The 24,469-nt window shown below is 39.7% G+C and overlaps 1 protein-coding gene across 1 annotated transcript in view; it reads right to left on the bottom strand.

Moving 5' to 3' along the window:
- Positions 1-200: 200 nt before the first annotated feature.
- The window catches only part of SLC18A1 (solute carrier family 18 member A1), a 90,332-nt gene continuing 66,063 nt past the window's right edge, over positions 201-24,469 (bottom strand). The window contains exons 14-15 of the mRNA XM_075855411.1: positions 8,115-8,248; positions 201-1,737 (exon numbers count right to left, since the gene is read on the bottom strand). Coding sequence (XP_075711526.1) covers positions 1,597-1,737; positions 8,115-8,248 — 275 coding nt within the window. The 3' untranslated portion in view covers positions 201-1,596. The remainder of the gene's footprint in view (positions 1,738-8,114; positions 8,249-24,469) is intronic.

The raw sequence follows: 24,469 nt of genomic DNA on the forward strand, positions 1-24,469 counted from the left end.
CACTATGCGATCGTCCGATCTCTTTTATAATACACTGCATTATTTCTGTATTGCAGTGTATTACTGCCTGTCCATTTACAACGGACAGGCATCTGCTAGGTCATGCCAGAGGCATGGCCTAGCACGCATCCACTACAGGCAGAGTTGGGGGGCCTTTATTAGGCCCCCGGCTGCCATAGAAGACACTGGCGATCTCATAGCACGGTGCCATTGGGGTGAGAAATGGAGCTCAGGATCAGGGATCTAAGGGGTTAAACGGGTGGATTTCGATCCGCCCGCTCGAGCAGCGATGCCCCAAGTTCTCAGCTACCTCTGGTAGCTGAGAACAGGGAGTTTTAACTGCTCCCGGTGCCTCAGATTTATTCTGATGCAGCGCCGTAAAAAGGCATATGCATCAGACTAAAGCCCATTAGTGGCCGCCGTGAAAAGGCGTATTGGTGGTTACTAACGATTTCCAAAACATGCGATTTTGACGTGGGCATATTTAGAACTCTAAACCCCAGCTGCGTACGAAATACTGGTGGTTTTGTGGTTTCAAACCTAGTGTCAGGTTCCGTTTAACCATTAGCACTTATAAATAAATTGTATATGTATATAAAGCCTACACAATGATATCCACATACATCACAACTGAAACTCTTGGAGATACAGCGCTTCAATATATAATCAGATAATGATGAACGTGCTAGACCGTGGACAAGAATCAGGTCATCTGCCTAGCAACAGAGGTGACCACGATGTATCTTCATGCTCTTGTGGAGACCAGTGTGATCGCCTTCCTTATGAGAGTAGCACTGGTGCCGACTATTGCTGACCTGCCACCTGTAATTCTGTCTATAGTGCAAGGGATGATGTCCTTAACACTGAAGTAGGGAGAATTACGGTAGGTAAGTGTCACTCCTAAATGAAATGTCACAGTAGTGTTTCATAAAGGTCCAGGCGGAAGATGTACATACCATAAAGTCATCTCCTTGGCTGGTATGGGACCTGTAGAGAGTTGGGTCCAAGCTCAAAGAGGCTTTGAGCCCTTTTCTATGAACACTGAATATATGGAGAGTTAGTAGCATCACAGGCACCTCAATGTGGGAAGGGAATAACTGGCCGTAGGATGATAACATTAGCGACACCTGGCAGGGTCATTTGTGCCATTGAGGTAGCCCTACAGTTGCTATAGGTCCATCTAGAGAGATTGCCCAGCGGATGTTGACCGGATCACATTGCAAGCTCTGCAATGTTATGAAAAAGAGGAGTAACAGGCCCATGAGTAACACTTCCCTTCTTTCCTACAATGGAGTGGATGGCTGAACAATTTCGCAGCCCTACTGAATTGAAATGGAGACATGGACATGGTGGCATGAACCAGCATGGTACAGGTGGGCCGGGTGTTTAGAAAGATTTACAAGCCTCTGTTCTAGATCTGCCAGTGAAGAAATAAAGATGTTTCAGGGATGGAGGCTTAAAATAATCTGTTAGTTATGCAGATCTTATATGATGCAGTCCAAATAGTGTTTTTGGGTTGTTTTTGTTTTGTTTTCCTTTTTTTACAAGGATCTGATGAATCAGGGCACTGGTTAGGAACAGTCTGCAGGACATGCATCAGCGAGGGATCCTCTTGGTCTTGTTTTGAGAGTTGCTGATGTCTTCATCACTACTGTGGTCAGAGAGTGGCAGATCCAGAGTATTACTCTGAGTCATATAGGTCTTGGTTTCCATCGGGCATTCTTGGGTTAGAATAGCCTGAAAATAGAAGAGATGTTACGTAACACAAAGACATTAACTTGTTTGAGCAGTACTTTATGCTCCAGGGTACAGGAAGATGCAACCATAGTCAGCCACTTTGGAAGTTATGGAAAACTTTGTTTGGTCAACGAGTCAATAAGCATGCATACATACTAGTCCTTCTCAATGAATTAGAATATCATCAAAAAGGTAATTTATTTCAGTAGTTAAATTCAAAAGGTGAAACTCCTATATTATATAGATTCAGTACACACAGAGTGATCTATTTCCAGCATTTTTTTTCTTTTAATGTTTATTATTGAGGCTAACAGTTGTAACGTCTATGGCCGTGGACCGTCGTTCTGAGTTACCCTCTGACGGCCGCGGCCATGGACGTGTGAGTTCTCGGCGGCATCTCCCTCCTGAGAGACGCCGGCACTCACTTCCTGGTTCAGAGACAGTCTCCTGTAGATCTCGCGCACGGCCTTAAAGGGCTAGTGCACGCACAGTTGCAGAATATCTGCAATTAGCCCAGAATGCTGCTGGACTATAAAAGGGGCTCTGCCCTCTTGATCATTGCCTAAGCATTGTTGTGTTACCTAAAGTTTGTCGTTGCAAATGGTCTCCAGGTGTTTTCCAGTTCCCAGTGTTACCCGTTCCTGCTGCCTGTATCCCATGCTACCGTGCCTCTGTGCCGTCAAGAGTTGGAGTCATGTTGTATCCTCCGCTGCATCTAGTGTGCTAGTGTGTCGCACCCCGCCGGGTGTCTGTCTACTATCGGAGCCTCATCTTAGCCTGAATCCATCGCTACTGTCTACATTGCCTCAGGTACCCTTTCTGAACTATAGACATTGCATTGTACCTGTTTGGCCAGCTGCTATCCCGCTACGCTGTACGGTCCAGTGGGTCCACACCCCGCGCCGTGACAGTACGCTCAGGCCATGGACTCCACTGGTATATTCAAGGGCTTGTCACCCTCCCAAGTCATGCAGGCGGACCTGCAGGATCTGCGATCATGACAGGATCAACTTCTTGTGGCAGTAGACACCATGGCACAGCAGCTAGGGGCACTAGCTGCTTCCTTCTCTGCTCCTGCTCTATCCCCCTGCTACACCTCCTGGCAGCACCGGTTCTGATCCTCTGTTCTCACCACTGCCACCTCGTTTTCATGGAGACGCAAGCGCGTGCAGGGGATTTCTTAACCAGTGTCATATCCACTTCACCCTGCACACCAGAGCATTTCCTTCAGATGGAGCCAGGATCGCCTCCATTATTTCCTTACTTGCCGGCAAGGCCCTGGCGTGGGCGAATCCAATCTGGGAACGACAGTGACCCAAGATTTCCAGGGGTTCTTGCGGTTATTCCGCACTGTGTTCGAGGAGCCTGGACAAGTCTCGTCGGCAGCTACCTCTATGCTGAACCTTCGCCAGGAGAACACCTCTGTGGGCGAGTACGCCATCCAGTTCCGGACCCTTGCAGGAGAGCTGTCCTGGAACAACGAGGCGTTAGTAGCTTCCTTCAGGCATGGTCTGTTATCCAAGATTAAAGACGAACTTGCTGCTCGTGATCTACCTTGGACGACCTGATCGCATACGGGGGGCAATTTTTTTTTTCTAAACCGGACCTGCGGTGGGGCCTACAATCTAATCCGGATTCGTCAGGGTGATGAGTGGAAGACTGCATTTAATACATGTGATGGGAAACTATGAATACCTGGTTATGCCCTTTGGCCTGTGTAACCCCCCCCCCCCCCGCTGTTTCAAGAATTCGTCAATGATATTTTCCGTCATCTCCTCTATGTCTGTGTTGCGGTGTATCTTGATGACATTTTGTTTTTTTTCCCAGATCCTGTAACTCATCAGAGACATGTCCGCCAAGTGTTGCTTCGTTTTAATGGAGAATCAACTATATGCCAAAGTGTGTGTTCGAAAGAAAGTCTACCCTTCCTAGGCTATATCATCTCCAATCGGGGCCTCAAAATGGATCCTGAGAAGGTAAAGGCTGTCCTGGAATGGCCACGCCCTCAAGGCTTAAGGGCCATACAGAGCTTCCTGGGATTCACCAACTGCTACCGGCTGTTCATTCCCAACTTCTCATTGACTGCTCCCATCTCTACCCTCACCAAAAAGGGCATGAATGCCAAGGAGTGGACTCCAGAAGCAGAGGCCGCGTTCAAGAGCTTAAAGAACGCCTTCACGTCAGCCTCAATTCTTCATCATCCTGTTGTGACCCCACAGTTTTCGTTGGAGGTGGATGCCTCCTCTGTTGGTGCTGGCGCACTTCTGTTCCAGAGAGGTTCCAAAGGCAAGACTGTGGTATTTGGCTACTACTCTAAGCTGTTTTCTCCCGCAGAGCGCATACTCGATTGGGGATCAGGAGTTACTGGCCATCAAGCTGGCTCTGCAGGAGTGGAGACACCTACTAGAAGGCGCAGCTCATCCAATCCTGGTCTTCACGGACCAAAAGAAGCTCACCTATCTTCAGACGGCTCAACGGCTGAATCCTGGTCAAGCCAGGTGGTCACTGTTCTTCCATCGGTTCCAGTTCGAACTCTACTACCGACCTGCCGACAAGAATGTGAGGGCCGATGCCTTATCTAGGTCATTTGAGACAGAGGACACTGGAGCTCCCACAGAATATCATTGACCCTTCCTATATCATATCTTTCAACCCTCTGCAAGTTAAAGACATTCCTCCGGGAAGGACATTTGTACGTCTGGCAGACAGAGGAAGAATCCTTCACTGGGGACACAGTTCCAAGCTCGCAAGTCACGCGGGTGCCCGTAAGACCCGAGACCTAATTGCCCGTCAGTTCTGGTGGACCACGCTGCCCAAAGACGTCACGGACTTTGTCTCCTCCTGTATGGTGTGCGCAGCAAATAAAGTTGCTGTAACGTCTATGGCTGCAGACCGTTATTCTGACTTACCCTCTGATGGCCATGGACGTGTGAGCTCTCGGCGGCATCTCCCTCCTGAGAGACGCCAAAACTCACTTAAAGTTCAGAGACTGTCTCCCACAGGGCATGCGCGCCCGCGTGTTTACGGCCTTAATGGGCCAGTGCGCGTACAGTTGCAATCTGCAATTAGCCCAGAATGCTGCTGGACTATAAAAAGGGCTCTGCCTTCTTCATCATTGCCTGAGCGTTGTTGTGTTGCCTAAAGTTTGTCTTGCAAATGGTCTCCTAGTGTTTTCCAGTTCCCAGTGTTACCTGTTCCTGCTGCCTGTACCCCGTGCTACCATGCCTCTGTGCCATCTAGAGTTGAAGTCGAGTTGTGTCTTCCGCTGCATCTACTGTGTCACTGCCGCCTCGTGTCTGTCTGCTGCCGGACCCTCATCTTAAGCCTGAATCACCGCTACTGTCTACATTGCCTCACGTACCCTTTCTGGACTATCGACATTGTATTGTACCTGTTTGGCCAGCTGCTATCCCGCTACGCGGTACGGCCCAGTGGGTCCACACCCCGCACCGTGACAACAGTTAATGAAAACCCAAAATTGAGTCTCAGAAAATTAGAATATTGGATAAAATTTGAAGATTGTAGACTCATGGGGTAACACTCAGCTAATCAACACAAAACACCTGCAAAGGTTTCCTAAGCCTTTAAATGGTCAAACAGTCTTGTTCAGTAGGCTACACAATCATGGGAAAGACTGCTGACTTGACAGTTGTCCAGAAGACAGTCATTGACACCCTCCACAAGGAGGGCAAGCCACAAAAGCACATTGCTGAAGAAGCTGGCTGTTCACAGAGTGCTGTATCCAAGCATATTAATGGAAGGTTGAGAGGAAGGAAAAAATGTGGTAGCAAAAAGGTGCACCAGCAACAGGGATAACCGCAGCCTTGAAAGGATTGTCAAGAAAAGGCCATTCAAGAATCGGGGAGATTCACAAGGAGTGGGCTGCGGCTGGAGTCACCACACACAGACATATCTAGGACATGGGCTACACCTGTCGAATTCCTTGTGACAAGCCACTCATGACCCAGAGACAACATCAGAAGCGCCTTACCTGGGCTAAGGTTAAAAAGGACTGGCCTGTTGCTCAGTGGTCCAAAGTCCTGTTTTCAGATGAAAGTAAATTTTGCATTTCATTTGGAAATCAAGTTCCCAGAGTCTGGAGGAAGAGTGGAGAGGCATCAATCCAAGTTGCTTGCAGTCCAGTGGGAAGTTTCCACAGTCAGTGGTGGTTTGGGGAGCCATGTCATCTGCTGGTTTTGGTCCACTGTGTTATATCAAGTCCAGAGTCAGCGCAGCGTCTACCAGGAAATTTTCGAGCACTTCATGCTTCCCTCTGCTGACAAGCTTTATGGAGATGCTGATTTCATTTTCCAGCAGGACTTGGCACCTTCCCACACTATCAAAAGTACCAATACCTGGTGTAATAACCACAGTATCACAGCGCTTGATTGGCCAGCAAACTTGCCTGACCTGCATCCCATAGATGATCTATGGGATATTGTCAAGAGGAAGATGAGAGACAACAGACCCAACAATGTAGACGAGCTGAAGGCCGCTATCAAAGCAACCTGGGCTTCCATAACACCTCAGCAGTGCTACAGGCTGATCGACTCCATGCCACGCCGCATTGATGCAGTAATTCATGTAAAAGGAGCCCCGACCAAGTATTGAGCGCATATACTGGACATACTTTTCAGTAGGCCAACATTTCGGTATTAAATTATTTTTGAAATTGGGCTTATATAATATTAAAATTTTCTGAGACCCTAAATTTTGGGTTTTCATTACCTGTTACCATAATCATCAACATTAAAAGAAAAAATACTGGAAATAGATCACTCTGTGTGTAATGAATCTATATAATATAGGAGTTTCACTTTTTGAATTGAATTCCTGAAATATATAAACTTTTTGATGATATTCTAATTCATTAAGAAGGACTAGTATAGACAAAACGGTTTCCTGCTCCCTTCTTCTTATAGGAACATATATTAAAATAATGTATTTTTTTGGAGACAGTTTTCTGCCATCCGAAATGGCGCAGAATTTACTGGATGTGATTGGCTCATGGATGTACGATTTGGTGCAAGTTCTATATGTAGGCGCATGCTCACTGGAACCTGAAATGTTGCAAAGTTAATAAACTATGGCATCTGCAATTTATCTGGTTCTACCTGGTATAGGCTGCCTGAAAGTTGTTAGTAGAAAGGTTTTCACATGCTTTATAAATTAATCCTCAAAAACCCAGTCTCCTAAATGTCTTTCATGGTGTTTTAAAGTTGTTATCGACTTTCGACAACCCCTTGTTTTATGAAAGGTTCCCGATTATCGCCAGGGGAATTTTCTGGCACCGTCACATCACAGGCCACCCATTGAAATTACTAGGCCATCTTTGTAATGCATGGACGCCTTGGTTCCTCCATAGGAGGAGCTGTTCTTTGCAGAGTGCCCCCACCTCTATTACATCCATATGCCCTAATAGAACAGTTGGATAGAGATTGTTTAAAGGGGCTATGAAGGACTTTTAAAAATCTGCAGCAGGGCAAGGGATGGTATAAAGTAATAAACTATTCAGATACTCACCACTTGAAGTGCCCCCACCCGTCCAGTGCTGAGGCACCATTCTCCTCCGCTCCGAACCCGGAAGCTCCTGCAGCAGGTCACGTGATCAATGAACGGCACATGATCACTGCTGGAGCTACTGGGATCGGAGCGGTAGAGAACGGGGCCTCAGCGCTGCAGCAGGTGGGGCATTTAGGTGGTGAGTATCTGATAGTTTATTATGTTATACCATCCCCTGCCTAGCTGCATATTTATGAAGTTCCGGATGGGCTATCCCAAACAATCTTCAAACAATCCCTATCAACTGAGTGCTACTATTCCCCTTGTCAAAAGATTGTGTCCCTACACAATCTGAGCACTGATTTTACAGTGTCAGTCTGTGTGGGAAGACACCTCCAACTGTTAACACCCAGTTGTAAATATATTCATATATTTCCAGGAGGAGTAACAGAGGAACGACACACAATACAAAGTTCTAAGACAACGTGTTATTTCATGGGAACTACAAGTATTTACTAAAACAGACATGTCAGGATAGGTGATGGATCCTCTTAACTACGAAGTCTCTAGTAAGGTATTAAAAAATGGGTTCTCTAAACTAGACATCCCCTTTAAGGATGTTAGTCTAGACTTGTCTCTGTAACCCAAGGCATCTTTACACTTATAGCTGTCTTTAGGCTTCAGTGGTCAACATGGATTGTACTGATTTCAAGGCTACATGTTGGTAATTACTTGACTCATGTTTCGAATTTCATGAATTTAGGATTAAATTCTATAAAAATCTATAGAAATAGTCATAGATAAAGAAGGCGTATTTGGTCAAGTGATATGACCTGTATGCTTTGTATCATTTTTAAAAATGTAAAATTGCTCACTATTTTTTCTTCTCTGGCTGGCGGGCTTCGAAGAAAGAAACAGAGAGGAGCATAGACAATGTTCAATATTCCAATGATCACCATCAACCAGGGGAATCCAATAGCCTTTGCAATAGCTCCACCAGTTGAAGGTCCTGAAATGACATAATAAGATATAGGCTATACACTGAGATACAGACCGGAGAACAGTCCTATTATATAAATGATATATATACACCGGAGACTGTGTCCTATACACTGATATACAGACCGGAGAACAGTCCTATTATATAAATGATATATATACACCGGAGACTGGGTCCTATACACTGATATACAGACCAGAGAACAGTCCTATTATATAAATGATATATATACACTGGAGACTGTGTCCTATACACGGATATACAGACCGGAGAACAGTCCTATTATATAAATGATATATATACACTGGAGACTGCGTCCTATACACTGATATACAGACCGGAGAACAGTCCTATTATATAAATGATATATATACACCGGAGACTGCGTCCTATACACTGATATACAGACCAGAGAACTGTCCTATTATATAAATGATATATATACACTGGAGACTGCGTCCTATACACTGATATACAGACCGGAGAACAGTCCTATTATATAAATGATATATATACACCGGAGACTGTGTCCTATACACTGATATACAGACCGGAGAACAGTCCTATTATATAAATGATATATATACACTGGAGACTGCGTCCTATACACTGATATACAGACCGGAAAACAGTCCTATTATATAAATGATATATATACACCGGAGACTGCGTCCTATACACTAATATACAGACCAGAGAACAGTCCTATTATATAAATGATATATATACACCGGAGACTGTGTCCTATACACTGATATACAGACCGGAGAACAGTCCTATTATATAAATGATATATATACACCGGAGACTGTGTCCTATACACTGATATACAGACCGGAGAACAGTCCTATTATATAAATGATATATACACACCGGAGACTGTGTCCTATACACTGATATACAGACCAGAGAACAGTCCTATTATATAAATGATATATATATACCGGAGACTGCGTCCTATACACTGATATACAGACCGGAGAACAGTCCTATTATATAAATGATATATATACACCGGAGACTGCGTCCTATACACTGATATACAGACCGGAGAACAGTCCTATTATATAAATGATATATATACACCGGAGACTGCGTCCTATACACTGATATACAGACCGGAGAACAGTCCTATTATATAAATGATATATATACACTGGAGACTGTGTCCTATACACTGATATACAGACCGGAGAACAGTCCTATTATATAAATGATATATATACACCGGAGACTGCGTCCTATACACTGATATACAGACCGGAGAACAGTCCTATTATATAAATTATATATATACACTGGAGACTGCGTCCTATACACTGATATAAAGACTGGAGAACAGTCCTATTATATAAATGATATATATACACCGGAGACTGCGTCCTATACACTGATATACAGACCGGAGAACAGTCCTATTATATAAATGATATATATACACCGGAGACTGCGTCCTATACACTGATATACAGACCGGAGAACAGTCCTATTATATAAATGATATATATACACTGGAGACTGCGTCCTATACACTGATATACAGACCGGAGAACAGTCCTATTATATAAATGATATATATACACTGGAGATTGCGTCCTATACACTGATATACAGACCAGAGAACAGTCCTATTATATAAATGATATATATACACTGGAGACTGTCCTATACACTGATATACAGACCAGAGAACAGTCCTATTATATAAATGATATATATACACCGGAGACTGCGTCCTATACACTGATATACAGACCAGAGAACTGTCCTATTATATAAATGATATATATACACTGGAGACTGCGTCCTATACACTGATATACAGACCGGAGAACAGTCCTATTATATAAATGATATATATACACCGGAGACTGCGTCCTATACACTGATATACAGACCGGAGAACAGTCCTATTATATAAATGATATATATACACCGGAGACTGCGTCCTATACACTGATATACAGACCAGAGAACTGTCCTATTATATAAATGATATATATACACTGGAGACTGCGTCCTATACACTGATATACAGACCGGAGAACAGTCCTATTATATAAATGATATATATACACCGGAGACTGTGTCCTATACACTGATATACAGACCGGAGAACAGTCCTATTATATAAATGATATATATACACTGGAGACTGCGTCCTATACACTGAGATACAGACCGGAGAACAGTCCTATTATATAAATGATATATATACACTGTAGACTGTGTCCTATACACTGAGATACAGACCGGAGAACAGTCCTATTATATAAATGATATATATACACCTGAGACTGTGTCCTATACACTGATATACAGACCGGAGAACAGTCCTATTATATAAATGATATATATACACTGGAGACTGCGTCCTATACACTGATATACAGACCGGAAAACAGTCCTATTATATAAATGATATATATACACCGGAGACTGCGTCCTATACACTAATATACAGACCAGAGAACAGTCCTATTATATAAATGATATATATACACCGGAGACTGTGTCCTATACACTGATATACAGACCGGAGAACAGTCCTATTATATAAATGATATATATACACCGGAGACTGTGTCCTATACACTGATATACAGACCGGAGAACAGTCCTATTATATAAATGATATATACACACCGGAGACTGTGTCCTATACACTGATATACAGACCGGAGAACAGTCCTATTATATAAATGATATATATACACCGGAGACTGTGTCCTATACACTGATATACAGAACGGAGAACAGTACTATTATATAAATAATATATATACACCAGAGACTGCGTCCTATACACTGATATACAAACCGGAGAACAGTCCTATTATATAAATGATATATATACACTGGAGACTGTGTCCTATACACTGATATACAGACCGGAGAACAGTCCTATTATATAAATGATATATATACACTGGAGACTGTGTCCTATACACTGATATACAGACCGGAGAACAGTCCTATTATATAAATGATATATATACACCAGAGACTGTGTCCTATACACTGATATACAGACCGGAGAACAGTCCTATTATATAAATGATATATATACACTGGAGACTGTGTCCTATACACTGATACACAGACCAGAGAACTGTCCTATTATATAAATGATATATATATATATACCGGAGACTGCGTCCTATACAGTGATATACAGACCGGAGAACAGTCCTATTATATAAATGATATATATACACTGGAGACTGTCCTGTACACTGATATACAGACCGGAGAACAGTCCTATTATATAAATGATATATATACACCGGAGACTGCGTCCTATACACTGATATACAGACCAGAGAACAGTCCTATTATATAAATGATATATATACACTGGAGACTGTGTCCTATACACTGATATACAGACCGGAGAACAGTCCTATTATATAAATGATATATATACACTGGAGACCGCGTCCTATACACTGATATACAGACCGGAGAACAGTCCTATTATATAAATGATATATATACACTGGAGACTGTGTCCTATACACTGATATACAGACCGGAGAACAGTCCTATTATATAAATGATATATATACACCGGAGACTGTGTCCTATACACTGATATAGAGACCGGAGAACAGTCCTATTATATAAATAATATATATACACCGGAGACCGCGTCCTATATACTGATATACAGACCGGAGAACAGTCCTATTATATAAATGATATATATATACACTGGAGACTGCGTGCTATACACTGATATACAGACCAGAGAACAGTCCTATTATATAAATGATATATATATACACTGGAGACTGTGTCCTATACACTGATATACAGACCAGAGAACAGTCCTATTATATAAATGATATATATACACCGGAGACTGCGTCCTATACACTGATATACAGACCGGAGAACAGTCCTATTATATAAATGATATATATACACTGGAGACTGCGTCCTATACACTGATATACAGACCGGAAAACAGTCCTATTATATAAATGATATATATACACCGGAGACTGCGTCCTATACACTAATATACAGACCAGAGAACAGTCCTATTATATAAATGATATATATACACCGGAGACTGCGTCCTATACACTGATATACAGACCGGAGAACAGTCCTATTATATAAATGATATATATACACTGGAGACTGCGTCCTATACACCGATATACAGACCGGAGAACAGTCCTATTATATAAATGATATATATACACCGGAGACTGCGTCCTATACACTGATATACAGACCGGAGAACAGTCCTATTATATAAATGATATATATACACTGGAGACTGCGTCCTATACACTGATATACAGACCGGAGAACAGTCCTATTACATAAATGATATATATACACCGGAGACTGTGTCCTATACACTGATATACAGACCAGAGAACAGTCCTATTATATAAATGATATATATACACCGGAGACTGCGTCCTATACACTGATATACAGACCAGAGAACAGTCCTATTATATAAATGATATATATACACCAGAGACTGTGTCCTATACACTGATATACAGACCGGAGAACAGTCCTATTATATAAATGATATATATACACCGGAGACTGTGTCCTATACACTGATATACAGACCGGAGAACAGTCCTATTATATAAATGATATATACACACCGGAGACTGTGTCCTATACACTGATATACAGACCGGAGAACAGTCCTATTATATAAATGATATATATACACCGGAGACTGTGTCCTATACACTGATATACAGAACGGAGAACAGTACTATTATATAAATAATATATATACACCAGAGACTGCGTCCTATACACTGATATACAAACCGGAGAACAGTCCTATTATATAAATGATATATATACACTGGAGACTGTGTCCTATACACTGATATACAGACCGGAGAACAGTCCTATTATATAAATGATATATATACACTGGAGACTGTGTCCTATACACTGATATACAGACCGGAGAACAGTCCTATTATATAAATGATATATATACACCAGAGACTGTGTCCTATACACTGATATACAGACCGGAGAACAGTCCTATTATATAAATGATATATATACACTGGAGACTGTGTCCTATACACTGAGATACAGACCGGAGAACAGTCCTATTATATAAATGATATATATACACCGGAGACTGTGTCCTATACACTGATACACAGACCAGAGAACTGTCCTATTATATAAATGATATATATATATACCGGAGACTGCGTCCTATACAGTGATATACAGACCGGAGAACAGTCCTATTATATAAATGATATATATACACTGGAGACTGTCCTGTACACTGATATACAGACCGGAGAACAGTCCTATTATATAAATGATATATATACACCGGAGACTGCGTCCTATACACTGATATACAGACCAGAGAACAGTCCTATTATATAAATGATATATATACACTGGAGACTGTGTCCTATACACTGATATACAGACCGGAGAACAGTCCTATTATATAAATGATATATATACACTGGAGACCGCGTCCTATACACTGATATACAGACCGGAGAACAGTCCTATTATATAAATGATATATATACACTGGAGACTGTGTCCTATACACTGATATACAGACCGGAGAACAGTCCTATTATATAAATGATATATATACACCGGAGACTGTGTCCTATACACTGATATAGAGACCGGAGAACAGTCCTATTATATAAATAATATATATACACCGGAGACCGCGTCCTATATACTGATATACAGACCGGAGAACAGTCCTATTATATAAATGATATATATATACACTGGAGACTGCGTGCTATACACTGATATACAGACCAGAGAACAGTCCTATTATATAAATGATATATATATACACTGGAGACTGTGTCCTATACACTGATATACAGACCAGAGAACAGTCCTATTATATAAATGATATATATACACCGGAGACTGCGTCCTATACACTGATATACAGACCGGAGAACAGTCCTATTATATAAATGATATATATACACTGGAGACTGCGTCCTATACACTGATATACAGACCGGAGAACAGTCCTATTATATAAATGATATATATACACCGGAGACTGCGTCCTATACACTGATATACAGACCGGAGAACAGTCCTATTATATAAATGATATATATACACTGGAGACTGTGTCCTATACACTGATATACAGACCAGAGAACAGTCCTATTATATAAATGATGTATATACACTGGAGACTGCGTCCTATACACTGATATACAGACCGGAGAACAGTCCTGTTATATAAATGATATATATACACTGGAGACTGCGTCCTATACACTGAGATACAGACCGGAGAACAGTCCTATTATATAAATGATATATATACACTGGAGACTGCGTCCTATACACTGATATACAGACCGGAGAACAGTCCTATTATATAAATTATATATATACACTGGAGATTGCGTCCTATACACTGATATACAGACCAGAGAACAGTCCTATTATATAAATGATATATATACACTGGAGACTGTCCTATACACTGAGATACAGATCAGAGAACAGTCCTATTATATGAATGATATATATACACTGGAGACTGCGTCCTATTCACTGATATACAGACCGGAGAACAGTCCTATTATATAAATGATATATATACACCAGAGACTGTGTCCTATACACTGATATACAAACCGGAGAACAGTCCTATTATATAAATGATATATATATACCGGAGACTGCGTCCTATACACTGATATACAGACCGGAGAACAGTCCTATTATATAAATGATATATATACACTGGAGACCGCGTCCTATACACTGATATACAGACCGGAGAACAGTCCTATTATATAAATGATATATATACACTGGAGACTGTGTCCTATACACTGATATACAGACCGGAGAACAGTCCTATTATATAAATGATATATATACACCGGAGACTGTGTCCTATACACTGATATAGAGACCGGAGAACAGTCCTATTATATAAATAATATATATACACCGGAGACCGCGTCCTATATACTGATATACAGACCGGAGAACAGTCCTATTATATAAATGATATATATATACACTGGAGACTGCGTCCTATACACTGATATACAGACCGGAGAACAGTCCTATTATATAAATGATATATATACACCGGAGACTGTGTCCTATACACTGATATACAGACCGGAGAACAGTCCTATTATATAAATTATATATATACACCGGAGACTGGGGCCTATACACTGATATACAGACCGGAGAACAGTCCTATTATATAAATGATATATATATACACTGGAGACCGCGTCCTATACACTGATATACAGACCGGAGAACAGTCCTATTATATAAATGATATATATACACTGGAGACTGCGTCCTATACACTGATACACAGACCGGAGAACAGTCCTATTATATAAATGATATATATACACTGGAGACTGCGTCCTATACACTGATATACAGACCTGAGAACAGTCCTATTATATAAATGATATATATATACACTGGAGACTGCGTCCTATACACTGATATACAGACCGGAGAACAGTCCTATTATATAAATTATATATATACACCGGAGACTGCGTCCTATACACTGATATACAGACCGGAGAACAGTCCTATTATATAAATGATATATATACACCGGAGACTGTGTCCTATACACTGATATACAGACCGGAGAACTGTCCTATTATATAAATGATATATATACACCGGAGACTGGGGCCTATATACTGATATACAGACCGGAGAACAGTCCTATTATATAAATGATATATATACACTGGAGACTGTGTCCTATACACTGAGATACAGACCGGAGAACAGTCCTATTATATAAATGATATATATATACACTGGAGACCGCGTCCTATACACTGATATACAGACCGGAGAACAGACCTATTATATAAATGATATATATACACTGGAGACTGCGTCCTATACACTGATATACAGACCGGAGAACAGTCCTATTATTTAAATGATATATATACACTGGAGACTGTGTCCTATACACTGATATACAGACCGGAGAACAGTTCTATTATATAAATGATATATATACACCGGAGACTGCGTCCTATACACTGATATACAGACCGGAGAACAGTCCTATTATATAAATGATATATATATATATATATATACACCGGAGACTGCGTCCTATACACTGATATACAGACCAGAGAACAGTCCTATTATATAAATGATATATATATATATATATATACACTGGAGACTGTGTCCTATACACTGATATACAGACCAGAGAACAGTCCTATTATATAAATGACATATATACACTGGAGACTGTGTCCTATACACTGATATACAGACCAGAGAACAGTCCTATTATATAAATGATATATATACACTGGAGACTGTGTCCTATACACTGATATACAGACCGGAGAACAGTCCTATTATATAAATGATATATATACACTGGAGACTGTGTCCTATACACTGATATACAGATCGGAGAACAGTCCTATTATATAAATGATATATATACACCGGAGACTGCGTCCTATACACTGATACACAGACCGGAGAACAGTCCTATTATATAAATGATATATATACACCGGAGACTGTGTCCTATACACTGATATACAGACCGGAGAACAGTCCTATTATATAAATTATATATATACACAGGAGACTGCGTCCTATACACTGATATACAGACCGGAGAATAGTCCTATTATATAAATGACATATATACACTGGAGACTGCGTCCTATATAATGATATACAGACCGGAGAACAGACCTATTATATAAATGATATATATACACTGGAGATTGTGTCCTATACACTGAGATACAGACCAGAGAACAGTCCTATTATATAAATGATGTATATACACCGGAGACTGCGTCCTATACACTGATATACAGACCGGAGAACAGTCCTATTATATAAATGATATATATACACTGGAGACTGCGTCCTATACACTGATATACAGACCTGAGAACAGTCCTATTATATACATGATATATATACACCGGAGACTGTGTCCTATACACTGAGATACAGACCGGAGAACAGTCCTATTATATACATGATATATATACACTGGAGACTGTGTCCTATACACTGATATACAGACCGGAGAACAGTCCTATTATGTAAATGATATATATACACCGGAGACTGCGTCCTATACACTGAGATACAGACCGGAGAACAGTCATATTATATAAATGATATATACACACTGGAGACTGTGTCCTATACACTGATATACAGACCGGAGAACAGTCCTATTATGTAAATGATATATATACACCGGAGACTGGGTCCTATACACTGATATACAGACCGGAGAACAGTCCTATTATATAAATGATGTATATACACCGGAGACTGCATCATATACACTGATATACAGACCGGAGAACAGTCCTATTATATAAATGATATATATACACTGGAGACTGCGTCCTATACACTGATATATAGACCGGAGAACAGTCCTATTATATAAATGATATATATATATACACCAGAGACTGCGTCCTATACACTGATATACAGACCGGAGAACAGTCCTATTATATAAATGATATATATACACCGGAGACTGCGTCATATACACTGATATACAGACCGGAGAACAGTCCTATTATATAAATGATATATATACACTGGAGACTGCATCCTATACACTGATATACAGACCGGAGAACAATCCTATTATATAAATGATATATATATACACCAGAGACTGCGTCCTATACACTGATATACAGACCGGAGAACAGTCCTATTATATAAATGATATATATACACCGGAGACTGTGTCCTATACACTGAGATACAGACCGGAGAACAGTCCTGTTATATAAATGATATATATACACCGGAGACTGCGTCCTATACACTGATATACAGACCGGAGAACAGTCCTATTATATAAATGATATATATACACCGGAGACTGTGTCATATACACTGATATACAGACCGGAGAACAGTCCTATTATATAAATGATATATATATACCGGAGACTGCGTCCTATACACTGAGATACAGACCGGAGAACAGTCATATTATATAAATGATATATACACACTGGAGACTGTGTCCTATACACTGATATACAGACCGGAGAACAGTCCTATTATATAAATGATATATATACACCGGAGACTGCGTCCTATACACTGATATACAGACCGGAGAACAGTCCTATTACATAAATGATATATATACACCGGAGACTGTGTCATATACACTGATATACAGACCGGAGAACAGTCCTATTATATAAATGATATATATACACTGGAGACTGTCCTATACACTGATATACAGACCAGAGAACAGTCCTATTATATGAATGATATATATACACTGGAGACTGCGTCCTATTCACTGATATACAGACCGGAGAACAGTCCTATTATATAAATGATATATATACACCGGAGACTGTGTCCTATACACTGATATACAAACCGGAGAACAGTCCTATTATATAAATGATATATATATACCGGAGACTGCGTCCTATACACTGATATACAGACCGGAGAACAGTCCTATTATATAAATGATATATATACACTGGAGACCGCGTCCTATACACTGATATACAGACCGGAGAACAGTCCTATTATATAAATGATATATATACACTGGAGACTGTGTCCTATACACTGATATACAGACCGGAGAACAGTCCTATTATATAAATGATATATATACACCGGAGACTGTGTCCTATACACTGATATAGAGACCGGAGAACAGTCCTATTATATAAATAATATATATACACCGGAGACCGCGTCCTATATACTGATATACAGACCGGAGAACAGTCCTATTATATAAATGATATATATATACACTGGAGACTGCGTCCTATACACTGATATACAGACCGGAGAACAGTCCTATTATATAAATGATATATATACACCGGAGACTGTGTCCTATACACTGATATACAGACCGGAGAACAGTCCTATTATATAAATTATATATATACACCGGAGACTGGGGCCTATACACTGATATACAGACCGGAGAACAGTCCTATTATATAAATGATATATATATACACTGGAGACTGTGTCCTATACACTGATATACAGACCGGAGAACAGTCCTGTTATATAAATGATATATATACACCAGAGACTGAGTCCTATACACTGATATACAGACCGGAGAACAGTCCTATTATATAAATGATATATATACTGGAGACTGCGTCCTATACACTGATATACAGACCGGAGAACAGTCCTATTATATAAATGATATATATACACTGGAGACTGTGTCCTATACACTGATATACAGACCGGAGAACAGTCCTATTATATAAGTAATATATATACACCGGAGACTGCGTCCTATACACTGATATACAGACCGGAGAACAGTCCTATTATATAAATGATATATATACACTGGAGACTGTGTCCTATACACTGACACACAGACCGGAGAACAGTCCTATTATATAAATGATATATATACACCAGAGACTGCGTCCTATACACTGAGATACAGAGCGGATAACAGTCCTATTATATAAATGATATATATACACCAGAGACTGCGTCCTATACACTGATATACAGACCGGAGAACAGTCCTATTATATAAATGATATATATACACTGGAGACTGCGTCCTATACACTGAGATACAGACCGGAGAACAGTCCTATTATATAAATGATATATATACACTGGAGACTGCGTCCTATACACTGATATACAGACCGGAGAACAGACCTATTATATAAATGATATATATATACACTGGAGACTGCGTCCTATACACTGATATACAGACCGGAGAACAGTCCTATTATATAAATTATATATATACACCGGAGACTGCGTCCTATACACTGATATACAAACCGGAGAACAGTCCTATTATATAAATGATATATATATACCGGAGACTGCGTCCTATACACTGATATACAGACCGGAGAACAGTCCTATTATATAAATGATATATATACACTGGAGACCGCGTCCTATACACTGATATACAGACCGGAGAACAGTCCTATTATATAAATGATATATATACACTGGAGACTGTGTCCTATACACTGATATACAGACCGGAGAACAGTCCTATTATATAAATGATATATATACACCGGAGACTGTGTCCTATACACTGATATAGAGACCGGAGAACAGTCCTATTATATAAATAATATATATACACCGGAGACCGCGTCCTATATACTGATATACAGACCGGAGAACAGTCCTATTATATAAATGATATATATATACACTGGAGACTGCGTCCTATACACTGATATACAGACCGGAGAACAGTCCTATTATATAAATGATATATATACACCGGAGACTGTGTCCTATACACTGATATACAGACCGGAGAACAGTCCTATTATATAAATTATATATATACACCGGAGACTGGGGCCTATACACTGATATACAGACCGGAGAACAGTCCTATTATATAAATGATATATATATACACTGGAGACTGTGTCCTATACACTGATATACAGACCGGAGAACAGTCCTGTTATATAAATGATATATATACACCAGAGACTGAGTCCTATACACTGATATACAGACCGGAGAACAGTCCTATTATATAAATGATATATATACTGGAGACTGCGTCCTATACACTGATATACAGACCGGAGAACAGTCCTATTATATAAATGATATATATACACTGGAGACTGTGTCCTATACACTGATATACAGACCGGAGAACAGTCCTATTATATAAGTAATATATATACACCGGAGACTGCGTCCTATACACTGATATACAGACCGGAGAACAGTCCTATTATATAAATGATATATATACACTGGAGACTGTGTCCTATACACTGACACACAGACCGGAGAACAGTCCTATTATATAAATGATATATATACACCAGAGACTGCGTCCTATACACTGAGATACAGAGCGGATAACAGTCCTATTATATAAATGATATATATACACCAGAGACTGCGTCCTATACACTGATATACAGACCGGAGAACAGTCCTATTATATAAATGATATATATACACTGGAGACTGCGTCCTATACACTGAGATACAGACCGGAGAACAGTCCTATTATATAAATGATATATATACACTGGAGACTGCGTCCTATACACTGATATACAGACCGGAGAACAGACCTATTATATAAATGATATATATACACTGGAGACTGTGTCCTATACACTGATATACAGACCGGAGAACAGTCCTATTATATAAATGATATATATACACCGAAGACTGTGTCCTATACACTGATATACAGACCGGAGAACAGTCCTATTATATAAATGATATATATACACTGGAGACTGCGTCCTATACACTGATATACAGACCGGAGAACAGACCTATTATATAAATGATATATATATATACACTGGAGACTGCGTCCTATACACTGATATACAGACCGGAGAACAGTCCTATTATATAAATTATATATATACACCGGAGACTGCGTCCTATACACTGATATACAAACCGGAGAACAGTCCTATTATATAAATGATATATATATACCGGAGACTGCGTCCTATACACTGATATACAGACCGGAGAACAGTCCTATTATATAAATGATATATATACACTGGAGACCGCGTCCTATACACTGATATACAGACCGGAGAACAGTCCTATTATATAAATGATATATATACACTGGAGACTGTGTCCTATACACTGATATACAGACCGGAGAACAGTCCTATTATATAAATGATATATATACACCGGAGACTGTGTCCTATACACTGATATAGAGACCGGAGAACAGTCCTATTATATAAATAATATATATACACCGGAGACCGCGTCCTATATACTGATATACAGACCGGAGAACAGTCCTATTATATAAATGATATATATATACACTGGAGACTGCGTCCTATACACTGATATACAGACCGGAGAACAGTCCTATTATATAAATGATATATATACACCGGAGACTGTGTCCTATACACTGATATACAGACCGGAGAACAGTCCTATTATATAAATTATATATATACACCGGAGACTGGGGCCTATACACTGATATACAGACCGGAGAACAGTCCTATTATATAAATGATATATATATACACTGGAGACTGTGTCCTATACACTGATATACAGACCGGAGAACAGTCCTGTTATATAAATGATATATATACACCAGAGACTGAGTCCTATACACTGATATACAGACCGGAGAACAGTCCTATTATATAAATGATATATATACTGGAGACTGCGTCCTATACACTGATATACAGACCGGAGAACAGTCCTATTATATAAATGATATATATACACTGGAGACTGTGTCCTATACACTGATATACAGACCGGAGAACAGTCCTAATATATAAGTAATATATATACACCGGAGACTGCGTCCTATACACTGATATACAGACCGGAGAACAGTCCTATTATATAAATGATATATATACACTGGAGACTGTGTCCTATACACTGACACACAGACCGGAGAACAGTCCTATTATATAAATGATATATATACACCAGAGACTGCGTCCTATACACTGAGATACAGAGCGGATAACAGTCCTATTATATAAATGATATATATACACCAGAGACTGCGTCCTATACACTGATATACAGACCGGAGAACAGTCCTATTATATAAATGATATATATACACTGGAGACTGCGTCCTATACACTGAGATACAGACCGGAGAACAGTCCTATTATATAAATGATATATATACACTGGAGACTGCGTCCTATACACTGATATACAGACCGGAGAACAGACCTATTATATAAATGATATATATACACTGGAGACTGTGTCCTATACACTGATATACAGACCGGAGAACAGTCCTATTATATAAATGATATATATACACCGAAGACTGTGTCCTATACACTGATATACAGACCGGAGAACAGTCCTATTATATAAATGATATATATACACTGGAGACTGTGTCCTATACACTGATATACAGACCGGAGAACAGTCCTATTATATAAATAATATATATACACTGGAGACTGCGTCCTATACACTGATATACAGACCGGTGAACAGTCCTATTATATAAATTATATATATACACCGGAGACTGCGTCCTATACACTGATATACAGACCGGAGAACAGTCCTATTATATAAATGATATATATATACACCGGAGACTGTGTCCTATACACTGATATACAGACCGGAGAACTGTCCTATTATATAAATGATATATATACACCGGAGACTGGGGCCTATACACTGATATACAGACCGGAGAACAGTCCTATTATATAAATGATATATATACACCGGAGACTGGGGCCTATACACTGATATACAGACCGGAGAACGGTCCTATTATATAAATGACATATATACACTGGAGACCGCGTCCTATACACTGATATACAGACCGGAGAACAGACCTATTATATAAATGATATATATACACTGGAGACTGCGTCCTATACACTGATATACAGACCGGAGAACAGTCCTATTATTTAAATGATATATATACACTGGAGACTGTGTCCTATACACTGATATACAGACTGGAGAACAGTTCTATTATATAAATGATATATATACACCGGAGACTGCGTCCTATACACTGATATACAGACCGGAGAACAGTCCTATTATATAAATGATATATATATATATATACACCGGAGACTGCGTCCTATACACTGATATACAGACCGGAGAACTGTCCTATTATATAAATGATATATATACACGGGAGACTGTGTCCTATACACTGATATACAGACCAGAGAACAGTCCTATTATATAAATGATATATATACACCGGAGACTGCGTCCTATACACTGAGATACAGACCGGAGAACAGTCCTATTATATAAATGATATATATACACTGGAGACTGCGTCCTATACACTGATATACAGACCGGAGAACAGTCCTATTATATAAATGACATATATACACTGGAGACTGTGTCCTATACACTGATATACAGACCAGAGAACAGTCCTATTATATAAATGATATATATACACCGGAGACTGCGTCCTATACACTGAGATACAGACCGGAGAACAGTCCTATTATATAAATGATATATATACACTGGATACTGTGTCCTATACACTGATATACAGACCGGAGAACAGTCCTATTATATAAATGATATATATACACTGGAGACTGCGTCCTATACACTGATATA

Source organism: Rhinoderma darwinii, chromosome 3 (assembly GCF_050947455.1).
Source record: "Rhinoderma darwinii isolate aRhiDar2 chromosome 3, aRhiDar2.hap1, whole genome shotgun sequence".
NCBI classification, from domain to species: Eukaryota; Metazoa; Chordata; class Amphibia; order Anura; family Rhinodermatidae; genus Rhinoderma; species Rhinoderma darwinii.